The sequence below is a fragment of the Corvus cornix genome, chromosome 4A (assembly GCF_000738735.6).
Source record: "Corvus cornix cornix isolate S_Up_H32 chromosome 4A, ASM73873v5, whole genome shotgun sequence".
Taxonomy (NCBI): Eukaryota; Metazoa; Chordata; class Aves; order Passeriformes; family Corvidae; genus Corvus; species Corvus cornix.
This window is the reverse complement of record NC_047058.1, coordinates 13,318,349-13,331,802: the sequence shown is the minus strand read 5'-3', so window position 1 is coordinate 13,331,802 and position 13,454 is coordinate 13,318,349. Positions and strand designations below refer to the sequence as shown.

Genomic DNA, 13,454 nt, shown 5'->3' with positions numbered 1-13,454 from the left:
ATTTGGCCCTCGGATTCAGTAAAGCACAGAAGTTGGGAAGATAGTGACAATGTGGAGAGAGAGTGGCTGTTCTTTGTGTCATAGCGATGTCTGAAGCAGGGTATACCCATTAGAAATCAGGATTACTTTGGAGGGAAATAAAGTGAGCCTGTGTTACATCTGAAGTTGCAGCTGTTCTTATTTTCTAATGTCACAGTGTGGATGAGCCCTTAACTTTAACGTGAGCTAAGCAAGTGTGTGATTTTTTGGTGTGCTTTCATTGTATTTTCGCAAGCCCTTTAAACTGATCCTGCTAAAGGTGAGTGCTTCTGCCTGGTTTTCCATTCCTGCCTTGCTTTTTCCTGCATGAGTTTGAGGCTGCATGATCAACCATATAGGGAACTGAAAGGAACTGAAGTTAAACAAGGAGATAAAAAAAAAGCTTTACTCTGAATTATTTCCTGTCTTGTTAGTCCAAAGTGAGAGTGGGGTCAAGGTGTCTCTGGGTGGATGTGAATGAGGAGGGGTGATGGCACTGCTCCTTTCAGTGGCTGGTTTAGAACAAAGTTGCACAGTGTGTCTGGACTGTGCATGCCTGCTTTCCCCTTGGAGTGCTCTCTGATGCTCTGGCCATGTACCCAGCTCATTCAGGGAGATGTTCTACAAAGAATGTGCTGTAGTTCCCCATGACAGCTGGGTGGAGATGGAAGCCCTCTGCTACTCAAATCCTGGTCTCCTCTCTGCCTTCCCATCGTGTGGTTCATCATTCTTCTAATGCCAAACGGATAGTTGTATAATCACTAAGTAAGCCAGTGTAACTCACTTACCCAGCACAAAATATTTTGGTTAGTCTTGTGCTGCTTTTAATAATTTGGGGAGACCTGGTTTGAAATCAGTATGCATCAGAACCAGTGCAAGAGTGGACATGTGAGTGGAGCAGGGAGGAGAGAAAAGAGGGAGATGTCCTGATTTTAGCAATATGAAAATTTAGCTCAGACCATCTTGTGGAACTACATCCTTGATGGTTAGCTGGTTCAGCAACACTGATGCTTGTACAGCTCTGCAGTGGAAAGAAGGTATCATCAAGACAATAAAGTTCTAAAGCTTTATTGTCCTGATTTTTATCTGTATTTTTGTATTTTAGATCAGATTTTTATGATTGGTTTTCAGCTGTAGTGGAACTATATACTAAGAACCAATCCTGAACAGGAACTGGTAGAGATGCCTTGCTTCTGTTTTCTTCATGCTGTACCATTCTTGTACAAACAGATGGTAAATAAAACCCAAAAGATGATTTCTGGTGGAGTGTACTTAATGTTTTCAAGATTTGTCTCCATCATCATCCCAACAGAAGTGTTGGAGAGCTTAAAATAAATCAGAGACCTGTTCACAACTGTTCCTCTGTGCCTCAGCATAGTCCTTTGTGCTCATGTGCAGAAGCTAATTCTTGTTTGTCTCCAGTTTGAGCATAGGTTGGGTTCAGATATCCTTGAATCAGTAACATAAAGCAAAATCTGGTAGCTCGCTTGACTGACAGCATAGCTGAGGGGAGCAAACAGCTGCTGTTGGTAATCCTCTGTTGCATTTGTAAACTTGTGCTAATTGAAAGAAAATTGTTGCTGAACGTGGGTTTTTTTGAAGTTTGAAAAAATAAAACCGAAATAGCCAAACCCCCCCAAGTGAGATGTTTTAGTACACCACAAAAGATGAGATATATTTGGTCTCTGTAGTTCAGTTTCTACATAGCAGCTGCTTCACTTCCTGATCTTATCATGAAACTACACATCATCATTTTTATAAGATTGTTCAGCACTGTGATATCTGCACAATCTGTGTTTATTCCTAACCCTGGTAGGTCTGTGGGAATGCCCATTCTGATGAGACCGGTGGCTGTGCTGGCTGACTTGGACTGCCCCTGATGCCACTGCTTATCCTGGTAATTTAAAATGTCTGAGTGTCAGCTCATGCCACTGTTGCTGTTGGATCTACAAAGATGACTTTAGATGGAGTGAGGCTGGTGAAGGAATCTGACAGAGCACCTGAGTTTGCAGAGAACCCCTTGACTTGAGGCTTCATTCTCCATGACAGTCAGAGCCAGGGCAGTAGTGGTGTGAGGTGACAGCATTCACAAATGATCAGAGGGCAGTTTCACCAGCGCTGCAGTGTCTTACCTTAGTTCTTAGATGAACGGGTGAGATGTAACTGGCTAGGTTGTAGTAATGGCATACTAAATGCCATTAATAGTGGCAAGGATAATAATATATTTATTTTTTAATACACTGAGAAACTGTCAGCCTTCACAGTGAGTAAAAACTTAGTGATTTATAATATATAAAAAGCATACACCAGTGAGAAATAGGAAAAGCAGTTGATTTTCTTCACAGTTGTGTGGCATCTTGTTCTAGTTTTGCTGCTTTCTTCTTTTGCAATGCATAAAGATTGGTCAAATATTTAATAAATTGTGTCTACGTTATATATTCGTGTACAAGTATAACATGTATTTATGTGCTGTGATTCCATAAAGAGTAAATATGTAACTATTGTATTTATACTGATATTTATAAATTTACATTATATTTATACTGCTACATAGACTGCTTGCTAAACTGTAATTGTCAGATTGCAGGTGCTTTCTCCTTTATCTCACAGAACTATGTTGTGTTTTGAGCAACCAGTGTATTGCATAGTATTTTTGTGTACGAAAGGAGAGGATAAACTGAATGTTAAAGACAAGCACTCTGTCTGTAGGAGGCTTAAAAAAAGAGACTGTATTGAAATTGTGGGTTAACACCTGCAAGGAAGTAAACAATTATTTGCACAGCAAAGCGTAAAGAGTAGTTTAGCAAAAATGTTACAAGATTTGAAAGATTTTTTTTGAAGTGTATTAGCCTTCTGGTTCAAGTGAAGCAGTAGTCATCTGCTTTTAGACTGTGGATCTGCAATGAAATCCCTACTTCAGTTTTGTGCAGGGGCTTTAATTTGGTTTTGCAAAAATCTTAGCTGATGTATGGCAAGCCTTGCTTGGTTTTGCCAGCTATAGGTATTGAAAAGTCACAAAATTTGCACCCCATAATTGTTCTGAGTGGTGATTTACTATACTTGATTTCTTATTGTTTAATGTTTTCTTTGATTTCTTCTTTCTGTTTCCCATGACAGCTGAAAATAATTTGAAACCGATTTCTAATTAGTTGACAGACTAATTGGAATTGATGGGTTTCCATCAGACATGTAGTATTAATCTCCATCAAACTTAGAATAGATATGATCAGTGCATTGGAAGTGACTGCAGATTATCCTACCTTGGACTTGAGATGTGAGATAAAACAAATAATCAGTATAACTTGAGGTAAATCTGTGTTTTAAGTAGCTTTCAGCTAGCCAGTCTCAGTGCTGAGAGGAGGGATGCCAGCTCAGGCTTGCTGCCTGAAACACTGACGTGTTGAGCAGATAGCCTGCCTGAAACTTGTGCTGCTGTTTGTCCTTTGTATCTAACCAAACTAATGTGGAGTTGTCTCAGGTGCACCTGTACAAACCATAGTTCTGCTTTTTGGTTATATGTTCTTGATTTTGAAAAACCTATCATGATCTCAAAAAACCCACAATGAAAGACTCTTCTATTTTACTGCAATATTCTTCTGAACCTGAATATCTCTTGTATGTAGATTGATTTTTTTTTTTTTTTTTTTTTTTTAATTTCCACTCAAATCTGGACACATCTGATGAAGCTGCAGTTGGTTTAATTCCTGGGAAGATAGACTGTGTGCAGGAGGAGCTGTGGAGAAGAGCGAGAGGCAGGATTAACAATGAGAGAAGGGGATGGCATTTTGTGTGTGGAGCGAAGAAAAAATGAGTGGAGGTCAGAGTGGAGACTCTGAGTACATAAAGTATTTGGGGAGGAGGAGGATCTAGCAGGGATATACCATAGATGTGAAGGGAAGATGTATGAAGAAGACATGGAACTGGCCAACCTTTTATTATTCTGGTATTTGCAAGGCTTTCCTGTATGAATAACGGGGCACTGAGAGAGGCTGGCAGGGCTTTTTTGCCTTGCGGGGCCATGAGATTCCGAGAGCTGCTGGTGTCGTTCTTCTCCGACCTTCCTCTGCCCTCTCCATCTGAAGGATATAAATACACACCCAGCTGGTCTGTACTCAGTGCCTGTGGGCAGTGGAGTGACCTCCCTGCTTTCATGCCCACATGAATGTGTGTGTGTGTGTGTGTGAGGGGCTCTAATGTGAAGGAACTGTATCCACAAAAAGCTAAGCCATGTAATTTCACTAAGATAGCACCTCTCAAATCTTACATCAAGTGATAAAGAGAACCTATGCATATTATACTGTGAATGCCATAATTTCTCCTTCCCATTTATTTCTATTTCATTTGCCTGCTGCACTGTAGAATTGCATTCAGATTTCATGCACTGTGAGGTGAAAGCTTCAGCAGCGTTAAGACATAAATGTCTTAACATATTGCATTTAGTCTGTAATCTTGGGTTATTCAGGACAAAAGTGGAAATATGTGGGTCGTTAGTGCAGATGTGAAGCTAACCTGAGCTATAGCAAAGCCTTCTGGGATCTAAATATCTATTTATCACCGTTACTTGTTCGCTATAATGTGGTTTATCAGTTTGGTTGCATTAGAATAATAAAATGCCCAATTCAAGAAAAAATGTTATTCAGTAGAAATTACTTTTTTTTGCTTGAAACAAAATGGGATAATGAGCAAAATGAAGTAATGTCCAAACATGTGCTAAATGTGGCTTTTACTGATACAGGTCATAAAATGCAGCTGTATCCAAGCGTATATCTTATGTTAAGTATATGATTCTTATATTTAAATGGTTATAAATGTGGTTGCTTCTTACAGTCAAGTTAAACTGTCATTAGAAATTAAATAGAACTATATGAATGGAGTATAAATGTATGTAGAGTATTGCATTTATGTATTTCCTACTCTGTTTTAATGACAACACAGCAATAATTGTGTATTTTGTTGGGAGAAATGGGCCTAAGGTAGGGTGGGCATATTACTGTATTTTAGGCTCCGGCAGTTAGGCTGGACTAAAGCTCAGGCCATATTCACAGAGTGTTTCAAGTCTTATCTGAGAAGCTGTTGGAGGTGGTGAGGATGGAATTCAGGTCTTTAATCTTTTGGTACAGCAAGTAAGAATTTCAGTTGTCACCAGATGAACTGTGCAGCCTGTACACGGCAGTGCACATCCAAACATGTGTGTATAAACCTTTTCCTATAATTTATTCAATGCTTGCAGAAGAAAAATAATTTTTAGTCTTCAGGATTTTAGAGACTGGTCATTTTTAAATACTGTTCTTGAGTAGTATAATGCAGGAGTTTTCTCTGAATTGTTCACATAAAAATCTGAGTCCGAATTTTGCTCCATATGCCTTTGCATTCATTGTAGTGTTCTGTGATTTGTTAGACATCAGGTTTTTGCTGGTTGATCCGTTCTACTAATGAGTTTCTTTTTATTGAGCAACATAGGAAGAATTTGTACTACCTGGAATGTCAACAAAACTGATGAAGCATAATTGCACTTAAATAGTTGTGGGTTGTGTGACTGAAAGCTTTTGTAGCAGATGTGGTAAAGCTGCTGTAGCCAAGCATTTTAAATGAATTATGCTGTACATAGTAGGACATTGTTCTTTCAGAAAGGATTCAGTCCATCCCTTCATGCATAATAAATTCAACCCTGGTTTTTAAAAGGTGAAAACAAAATGCACTTTTCCCTCTGATGTCTTGTGGATTTTTTTTGTGGGTGACATGAGCAGCATATCTGCTATTTATTTTAGTTTGGAACAACACCTTTATGATTTTTGTCAGTAAGTAAAAACCTGTTCTATGTAACAGCTATCACAGTGCACTGTAATAAACCTGTGAGTTCTACTTACTAGGGCTTCAGATGGGTGATTTTTTCATTCTCACGAGGAAACTTGCAGTAAGTAGGAACTTAAATAAAAAAACTTATTCCTGCCTTCAAGACATCTTTTAAGTGACCTGGTAGGATCCCAGTGTTTCTGTTTCCTACTGTTATAAGATTCTGCTTTTGTCTCTGGTTCCTTGGTGAATTTTTAGCATAGTTGCTCTTTGGGATATAGCAAATTCCTTTGGGAGGAGGGGATGGTTCTTGTGTGTAGCTGTTTATTAATAGTTCAGCAAATCAGTTGCATCTACTGCTTCAGATAGTGATATTCCCATTTTGCTGTATTTCTTGTTTCAAATTAACCTTTTGCAGGTTTTTTTGCTTAACTTTTGATACTTTCATCTACTTTTAATGGAATGGGGTTTTTTTCCTGATAGAGTAGATGTCCACCACTTTATCTCTCCCTCTGTACCACTTGATAGCAGTTTACTTAGTCAAAAGAATTTGTAATGTTTACTTGCACTGAAGTTCTACCCCTTTAAAAATGGTAAAGATATTCAGAAAACAAAACCAGGGAATGCACTGTTTACTTCTGCAAACTTGCCAGTGAGTGCACTTGCTCTAAAATAGTGATTTAATTCAAAATTCTGGTTTGTAAATCTAGTGAGATAAAGCATCTTGAGTGAGCAGTAACATCCTTTTAAAATATTTGTTTACTTGAACTATATGAGGAAAGAACTCCTCATTTTGAGGGGGATTCAATTTTGTGTTTTGATATGAGCTGTTCAGTGTTTAAAGCAGTGTAATGGGCTGAGCAGAATTGCCTGGATCCTTCCTAAGATCCAAAGCCTCCTTCACAGGGGTGGTGGTGCAGGTTTGAAGCATCGCCTTTTCTCTGGACCTTTGTAGGCAGAATCACAGCACCTTAGACCACACGTTTTTTTTCTTGCTTGCTGGGTTTTCTGCATTTCTACTCAGTTCCGGTCTGCACCTGTGAAAATGATGCAGATGTGGATGTTCAGTTCAGCATTCAGTTTCTCCTTTTAAGGTTTTTGAATAGCTAGGAGACTTTCAGCTGTTTTGTTACAGATGAGCTATGATGGGCTCTGGAGTGTTTCTGCTCTGGCTGCTGTTGCTCAGTTAGCTCAGGACAATACATTCTCTTCTGTGTTTTCTTTCTTGCTTTTTTTTTTTTTTTTGAAACAACTTTGTTTCATGCTCCTTTTGGCATCTGAAGAATTTGTAGGCCACCAAAATCAATTTTCTCAATGAGAGAGACTGATAAAATAAACATTACTTCTGCTTTTCTCCTAAACTGTAGAAACAAACCAAGGGAGGAGAAGGGGGTTAGTTAGGTAATACAGCCCACTTGGAATTTGTTGGAAGGAGAAGGAAAATAAAAGGTATGAGGAACTTGGTGAAATACTGAGTGAGGCTGCTGTGCTGCTTAAATTAATTGTGAGAACGAGCAACAAAGCAAGTGAAAAGTAAGTAGTGTAAGCAGCTAACTATTTCATTTTCAAAGGCAACTTTTTCACTTTAATGGAGTTTTACAGTAGCTGGGATTTCTCTTAGTAAGGATCAGTTGGGGAGGGGATGCAGAGAGGCAGCTGCTTCCTAATGGCAAGAATAGCAAAACCCTTTTACACTTTGAATTTAGTATCTAATATTGTATGTAGTAATTGAAGCTGTGCCTGTTGGACAAATTTGGTGAGAAGACAGTAGTTTTATTTAGTGATAATGTGAAATATGGAAAATAAACCATTCTAAAACATTTCAACCTCCTGATTATAAAAAAGAAAAAATCCAACTGGTTAAGCTTTATAATTTCTATTCTTTTTGTCACCTCATAACTCTTGTCATATTTTCATTATTTTCATTACCAGATCTGCATTTTTTGTTACATGTTGCTCTTTGCTTTATAGTCTTGCACATATGACATAAAAATGGAGATAGTGGGGCTAGCATGGAGCAGTCAGTCCTATTTGGTGGTGAGCATTAGGGTATAACTGATGATGAGCCCTCATATTTGCCATTTGCAGTCAGAGTTTGGTGTAATAAGTTTCTTTTACATTATACAGCTTTTTTTTGCCTTTGTAAATGAAGAAAAGTTTTCTGAAAATGGATGGATGGTGTACAACCCGATGTCTGAATACAGGAGGCAGGTGAGTTTTTACGGTTGCCATTGCCTGGTGCTTTCACATCTCCTGACTTGCATAGAGGAATTATTGTTTGTACATTTCTCTTATCAGCTGTTGGGAGAGGATGGAAATTCAACTTGAAAAAAGATAAAGAAAAGAAATAAAAGAGTTGACCCTTTAAAAAAACATGGAATGTCACAGGAAGGGAGTCTTTGCTCTTGGAAGGAAATTACTGATGCCTCTTACCATGTGCCACTGCTAATTGGGCACAGGGTGGGGAGAATGTGCCAAATATGTAACTGTAGTGTCCTAAACATAGATTGGATTTGTTCTTCTTCCCAAAATGAAGTGGGAAAAAAAAAATAGCTTGTTTTAGAAAGAGCATTGCTTTACAGAAATTACAGATGTCTCTCAGTATTCTTCCTTGCTCTTTAGTTGATCTTGGAAAAATGTCAATGAAAGAGGATGATATTTCATTTTAATATGTCTGTTAGATAATTTAAGTATGATATTAAAAAAATTAAATAGCAAAAAGTAAGAACTTCCTTAATTTTGTTTCCCTCCATCGTTTTTTGGTTCATGGTTTAGAAGCCTAACGCCCAAAAAAGGTAAAATACAAACACCCACACAAACCCCACTGTGTGCGTGTGTGGACTTATCAGTATTTCTCAGCTTCCTGGAAACGCCTTACTGGGCAGAGTACAACTAGGAGTTGTTCTTTCTCAATAAGAAAGTTACCCTGAATCTTACTTTTAACCTGAAGGTAGTATCAGGCTACAGGGAAGAAAGGTTATAGTGAGACTTTCTCTCCCCCAGTGTCTCTTCACCAGGGAAGGTGGAAAGGCAGAGTTTTAGGGAAGGAAAGAAGGTCATTTTCTTTCCTCTATCCCCCAGTTAAAGAAATACATCTCCTAGTTTCAGTCATTGAAACTTACTCTGAGGCTATAATTGTGTACATAAGAGTATGAGATGGCTCTGCAGCTGTTCAAGGTTGTGAATCCATCTGCAATGAACTGGTTTGTGTGGTCTTGTAATCTTCTTTGCTTCTATTGTTTTGAAACGGTATTTAGTTAAATTGGTAGGTTGTTGCCACCATGTGGCCATAATGTCATGTAAAATTCAAGAGCAGAATTACTTTTGTTCAGCCAAAGATACATTGAATAACTTGGTGTTCTGTTTTAGGGGCTGCCTAATGACCGGTGGCGAGTGACTTTCATTAACGAGCATTATGGGCTGTGTGACACGTACCCATCGCTCCTGGTCGTGCCGTACAATGCAACAGACGATGATCTCAAGAAAGTTGCTGCCTTTAGGTCCCGAAATAGAATCCCAGTGAGTATGAGGTGATGGAACTTGCCTGATGGTGTAGCTAGTTTTAAGCTAGCTTAAGTTGCATCCAAACAACTTTCTGCTGAACATGACACAGAGGATGCTTTTTTTGGAAATGGTTATGGCAAAATAGTTTTGATTGGCTGGTGGTTTTCACTGCTTGAAACTGGTGTCTTGGCCAAGCCACATTTCCGTTTTTCCCCCACAACAATCGCCCATGACAGCTTCACTGGTTTTAATTTGACTTGCCCAGTACCAATGGCCAGCAGTGCAGTTTCCTTTGATGAAGAATGAGCCTTACACTGCCATGTGCACTGGTTGCTATTACTGGATGCCCATAAAAAGTGATCACAAATGTTGTCCTGCAAGCAAACCACATGGCATTTAAACATAGTTCCACTGGTCAGTCCTAAAATAAGACCTCATGCGTAGTCTCTTTAGTGAATTCTTGGGCTTTTTAGTCTGCAGAATTTTAAGATAAACCTGTTTGACTTCTTGAGTGTGTTTCTGTAATGAAAATTTTATGAGGCAAGAGAGTTTTTATGTATCAGCTCTTTATAGCACTATAGAAAATACTGATTTCTAGTCCAATACTTGTTTTAACTGGTATTTCCCTTCAGCAAACTTGGAAGGTGTGCTGGATTCTTAGACAGTATCGGAAAGCTGTCTTGAATCTCAGTTTCAAACAGATGCACAGCTCAATATGATAAATATTTATTAGATGTGGTATTTACTGACAGACTAGGCCTATAATTATAAATTTACTATATACACACACATATAACTGTATAATACATAATGTGTATGAAATACACATGTGTAATGTATAGCCTGTGCATATAGTTCTAATAACCTAGCTGTGTCACCCCTGTCACCTCAAAATTCATGACAGGCCTTTTGGCATGCCTGTAGAGTGAGAGTAATTTCCTTGGTAATAGTAATTTTATTAAAATAGTAATTTTAAATAGTAATTTCATTCTTGTCAGGAAATAGCTACTCATCCTCACCCCCACACACACTGGCAGATCTTGTTTCTGATCTACACCTCAGGTTGTATTTCGGGAATGAACACTTTCTGAAGATTGGATTTTGGGGGTTTTTTGTTTGATGTTCTTCCAATCTGTAACCCACAACTTTCAGAGTGGGTGAGAATTTTATTTCTTAATAATTTTCAACAATGAATTTGCATTTTTTGCCTGCTTCTTGGGTTTCTTGCTTATCTTTAATCTCTGGTACTGCATCTGTTCCCTGGGCAGCTCACTGTCTTTTGTGGCAGGTCCTCTTTGGCTCAGAACAACAAAGACAGCATGTGCTGTGCTCCAATGCCTCCTCTTTGTAAGGAGGACTGAGGAACAAAATGTGCTTTAAAGAGAAGAGAAAGCATTCAAGATACTGCAGAAAGGTTCAGCTTGCCTTCCTTATCCAAAAAAAAGGGAAAAGCTGTTCTTGCAGAATTGGAGCATCTTAGTCACCTTTTCTACAATGAGTTCATTCTCCAGAATTGTTTCTTAGTTTCAGCAGAGATTGCTGTGTTTGTTTCTAGTTTACTTTTCAGCATTATTTGTGTAATCTAAGACTTGTAGAAAAATATTAAAATACATTGGATTATATAGGTAAGTACTATTTCAGTAAGCATTAAATATGTAAGAGAACTCTTTTGAAGAGTTATTAATAAATTTTATGAGACTAAAAGCAGTTGAGATGTCAAGGGATTGCATTTTGAAGAAATAAAACAAAAGTGTTGATTTTCATACTGTGCATGTTAAAGAATATAGCTTTAAGTTATGATTTTTTTACTAAAACGAGTTTCTTCTGCTGTGTGTTTGCCATGTGACCAGGTTCTCTCATGGATTCATCCAGAGACCCAAGCTGTAATCATGCGCTGCAGTCAGCCCCTGGTTGGAATGAGTGGCAAGCGGAATAAAGATGATGAAAGATACCTTGATATCATCAGGGAGGCTAACGGGCAGATCTCCAAACTGACCATCTATGATGCAAGGCCCAATGTCAATGCAGTTGCAAACAAGGTAAACAGATGCTTTTAACAGTCTTATTTTCAAAGGGAATGAGGAGGAGGCTTAGTTGGAAGTTTTCTGTGGGGAGGTTTTGGGGAATAGTAGTAATCTTAATATAAATAAATTTACATAATCAAATACTGAGGCTTAAGGACATGAGTGTCTAAAGTAGGTCCCTAAGCAGTTTCAGGTCCGTATGTAGATTTCCAGACGTGCTTTATGGTGTCTGTTCTCAGCCAAGCACAGATCTTAACATGCGACTGAAGTCAGGCATGATTCCACTCTGCACTGGGAGGTAGCTGTGAGCTGGGCTGTAGAGCATGTCCCCTGTAGGAATGATAGGCCACCTCTGTGCAACCTTCAGATCCTCTGGGAAAATTCCATCCTAGAGAGGATGTGTGCATAAAGGCAAGCCAAATGACAGGCATCCTTTGTTTGGTTCTTCCTAATCATTACAAGGACTAATTCAGACCTATCCTGGCATCCAGCAAATAAAGAGAAGTGATAAATAAGTTAATTTGGGTGCTTCCACTCTAAACAGCAGTATGGGTATGATCTTGGATACCTTGGTACCTGCTGTTCTTCCCCAGGTGCTTGTGGTTGGTAAGTACAGAAAGTGTTCCCATCGGGTAAGGTGACTATTTCTTTGCTATCTGTGATCAAAATCTAAATGGGATCAGAATCATACACCAGCCCAGGCTGGAAGGGATCTTGAAAAATCATCTCCTCTAACCTTTCAAGAAGAAAAGTTGTGCCCGTGGATTGATCTCTCCTCTGCTTCCCCCTCAGCTCTGTGGAGGACTAGATTATTCAGCTAAGGTCAGATAATGCCAGTACACTGTGTCAGAGTTGTATTTGGCATGGAGCACGGTAGACATGGATGTGCTCCATCTTCATATGAAAACACCATGTTAGGGAGTGGTGGTGAAGGAGACAAGTTTAATGCTTTTGTCATACAAGAATGTGCCACGCCTGGGGATTCCCTTAGTCATGGAACTTCAAACACAGATGAAGGGGACGTGCTTTTCAGCGCTTACTACTGAAGGTGTGTGTCTGCACAGCAAAGGGCAAGAGAGCTGAGCTCAAGAGGGTTTGAGGTCCAAGTGAAATGATAAGTGTGCTTATGTGGAGAGAAGGAACTCTAGCTTCTGAATAGTTTTGTGGAACAAAACGGGACACTAGTTTAGTGAAATGAGTCCTCTTCAGTGTTTGTGCTGAAAGGAATATGAAATGGTAAAACTTGTTTGCATAAGAGGTTTATATGTAACAAATGTTGCTTTCAAGAGGAACAGTAATGATTCAAGGGGGACAATAATCCTGGTAGTTTGATCTGTGCAAGTTAGGTGCAGGTATTTGTACCTGTACAGCCTCCTTCTCTATAATACAGAATATAATTTGTTAAGCTTTATTATTATGTTTGTGTGTATAGCACACATTCTTTCTGAGACTCTATCCTAGGGGCTGTTTTAACGTGATGGTTTGTATTTTGAGGGTCTGCTTCAATTGTTTGCATTTGACTGTACAAAGCCCATTATCCTCTGCACACTGAGTTTTTATGGGTGAATAAAACATGTAATCTTTCTGTTTGCCTTGTGGAAAGATTGTCAATTACATCTTTGAAACAAATGGGGTAAAAAAATTGAGTTTGTCCAAGAAGTGAGAAAAAATGTAATGTCTTGTAGACAAACTTGATATGCACATGTTTTAATTAACTCCTCATATATCTATATATAAAATGCTCAATCAGAGCAATAGACACAGTAGGGTACATTTCTGGGTCTGAGGGAGAACGATATAAAAAGTGCAAGTCAATGTTTATCTGCACTGAAAATATTTTTGTGAACAGCTGTGAAGATTTGTCTAAGCAAAATCCTGGGCTGTGCTACTCATGCATTCCTGTGTTCCTTGTACATAGGTCAAGACACACAGCCAGGAGCTGCTGCAGCCCTCATGCTGAAATTACAATCATTCCTCACCAAGACTTCATAATACTCAAAGGAAAGAGAAAAATACACTCATTGCTTTTTTCACTGCAGAGCCTGGCAGCTCTGATAATAACCCCACATCTGAGAAAGGAGATAGAGAGCATAGAATAGAGATACTGTGCTGCTG

The 13,454-nt window shown here is 38.8% G+C and overlaps 1 protein-coding gene across 3 annotated transcripts in view; it reads left to right on the top strand.

Moving 5' to 3' along the window:
• Positions 1-13,454, top strand: part of MTM1 (myotubularin 1) — a 41,824-nt gene that overhangs the window by 16,606 nt on the left and 11,764 nt on the right. For all 3 annotated transcript variants that reach the window (XM_039571887.1, XM_039571885.1, XM_039571886.1), the window contains 3 exons: positions 7,939-8,022; positions 9,181-9,330; positions 11,166-11,354. In XM_039571887.1, coding sequence (XP_039427821.1) covers positions 7,939-8,022; positions 9,181-9,330; positions 11,166-11,354 — 423 coding nt within the window. The remainder of the gene's footprint in view (positions 1-7,938; positions 8,023-9,180; positions 9,331-11,165; positions 11,355-13,454) is intronic.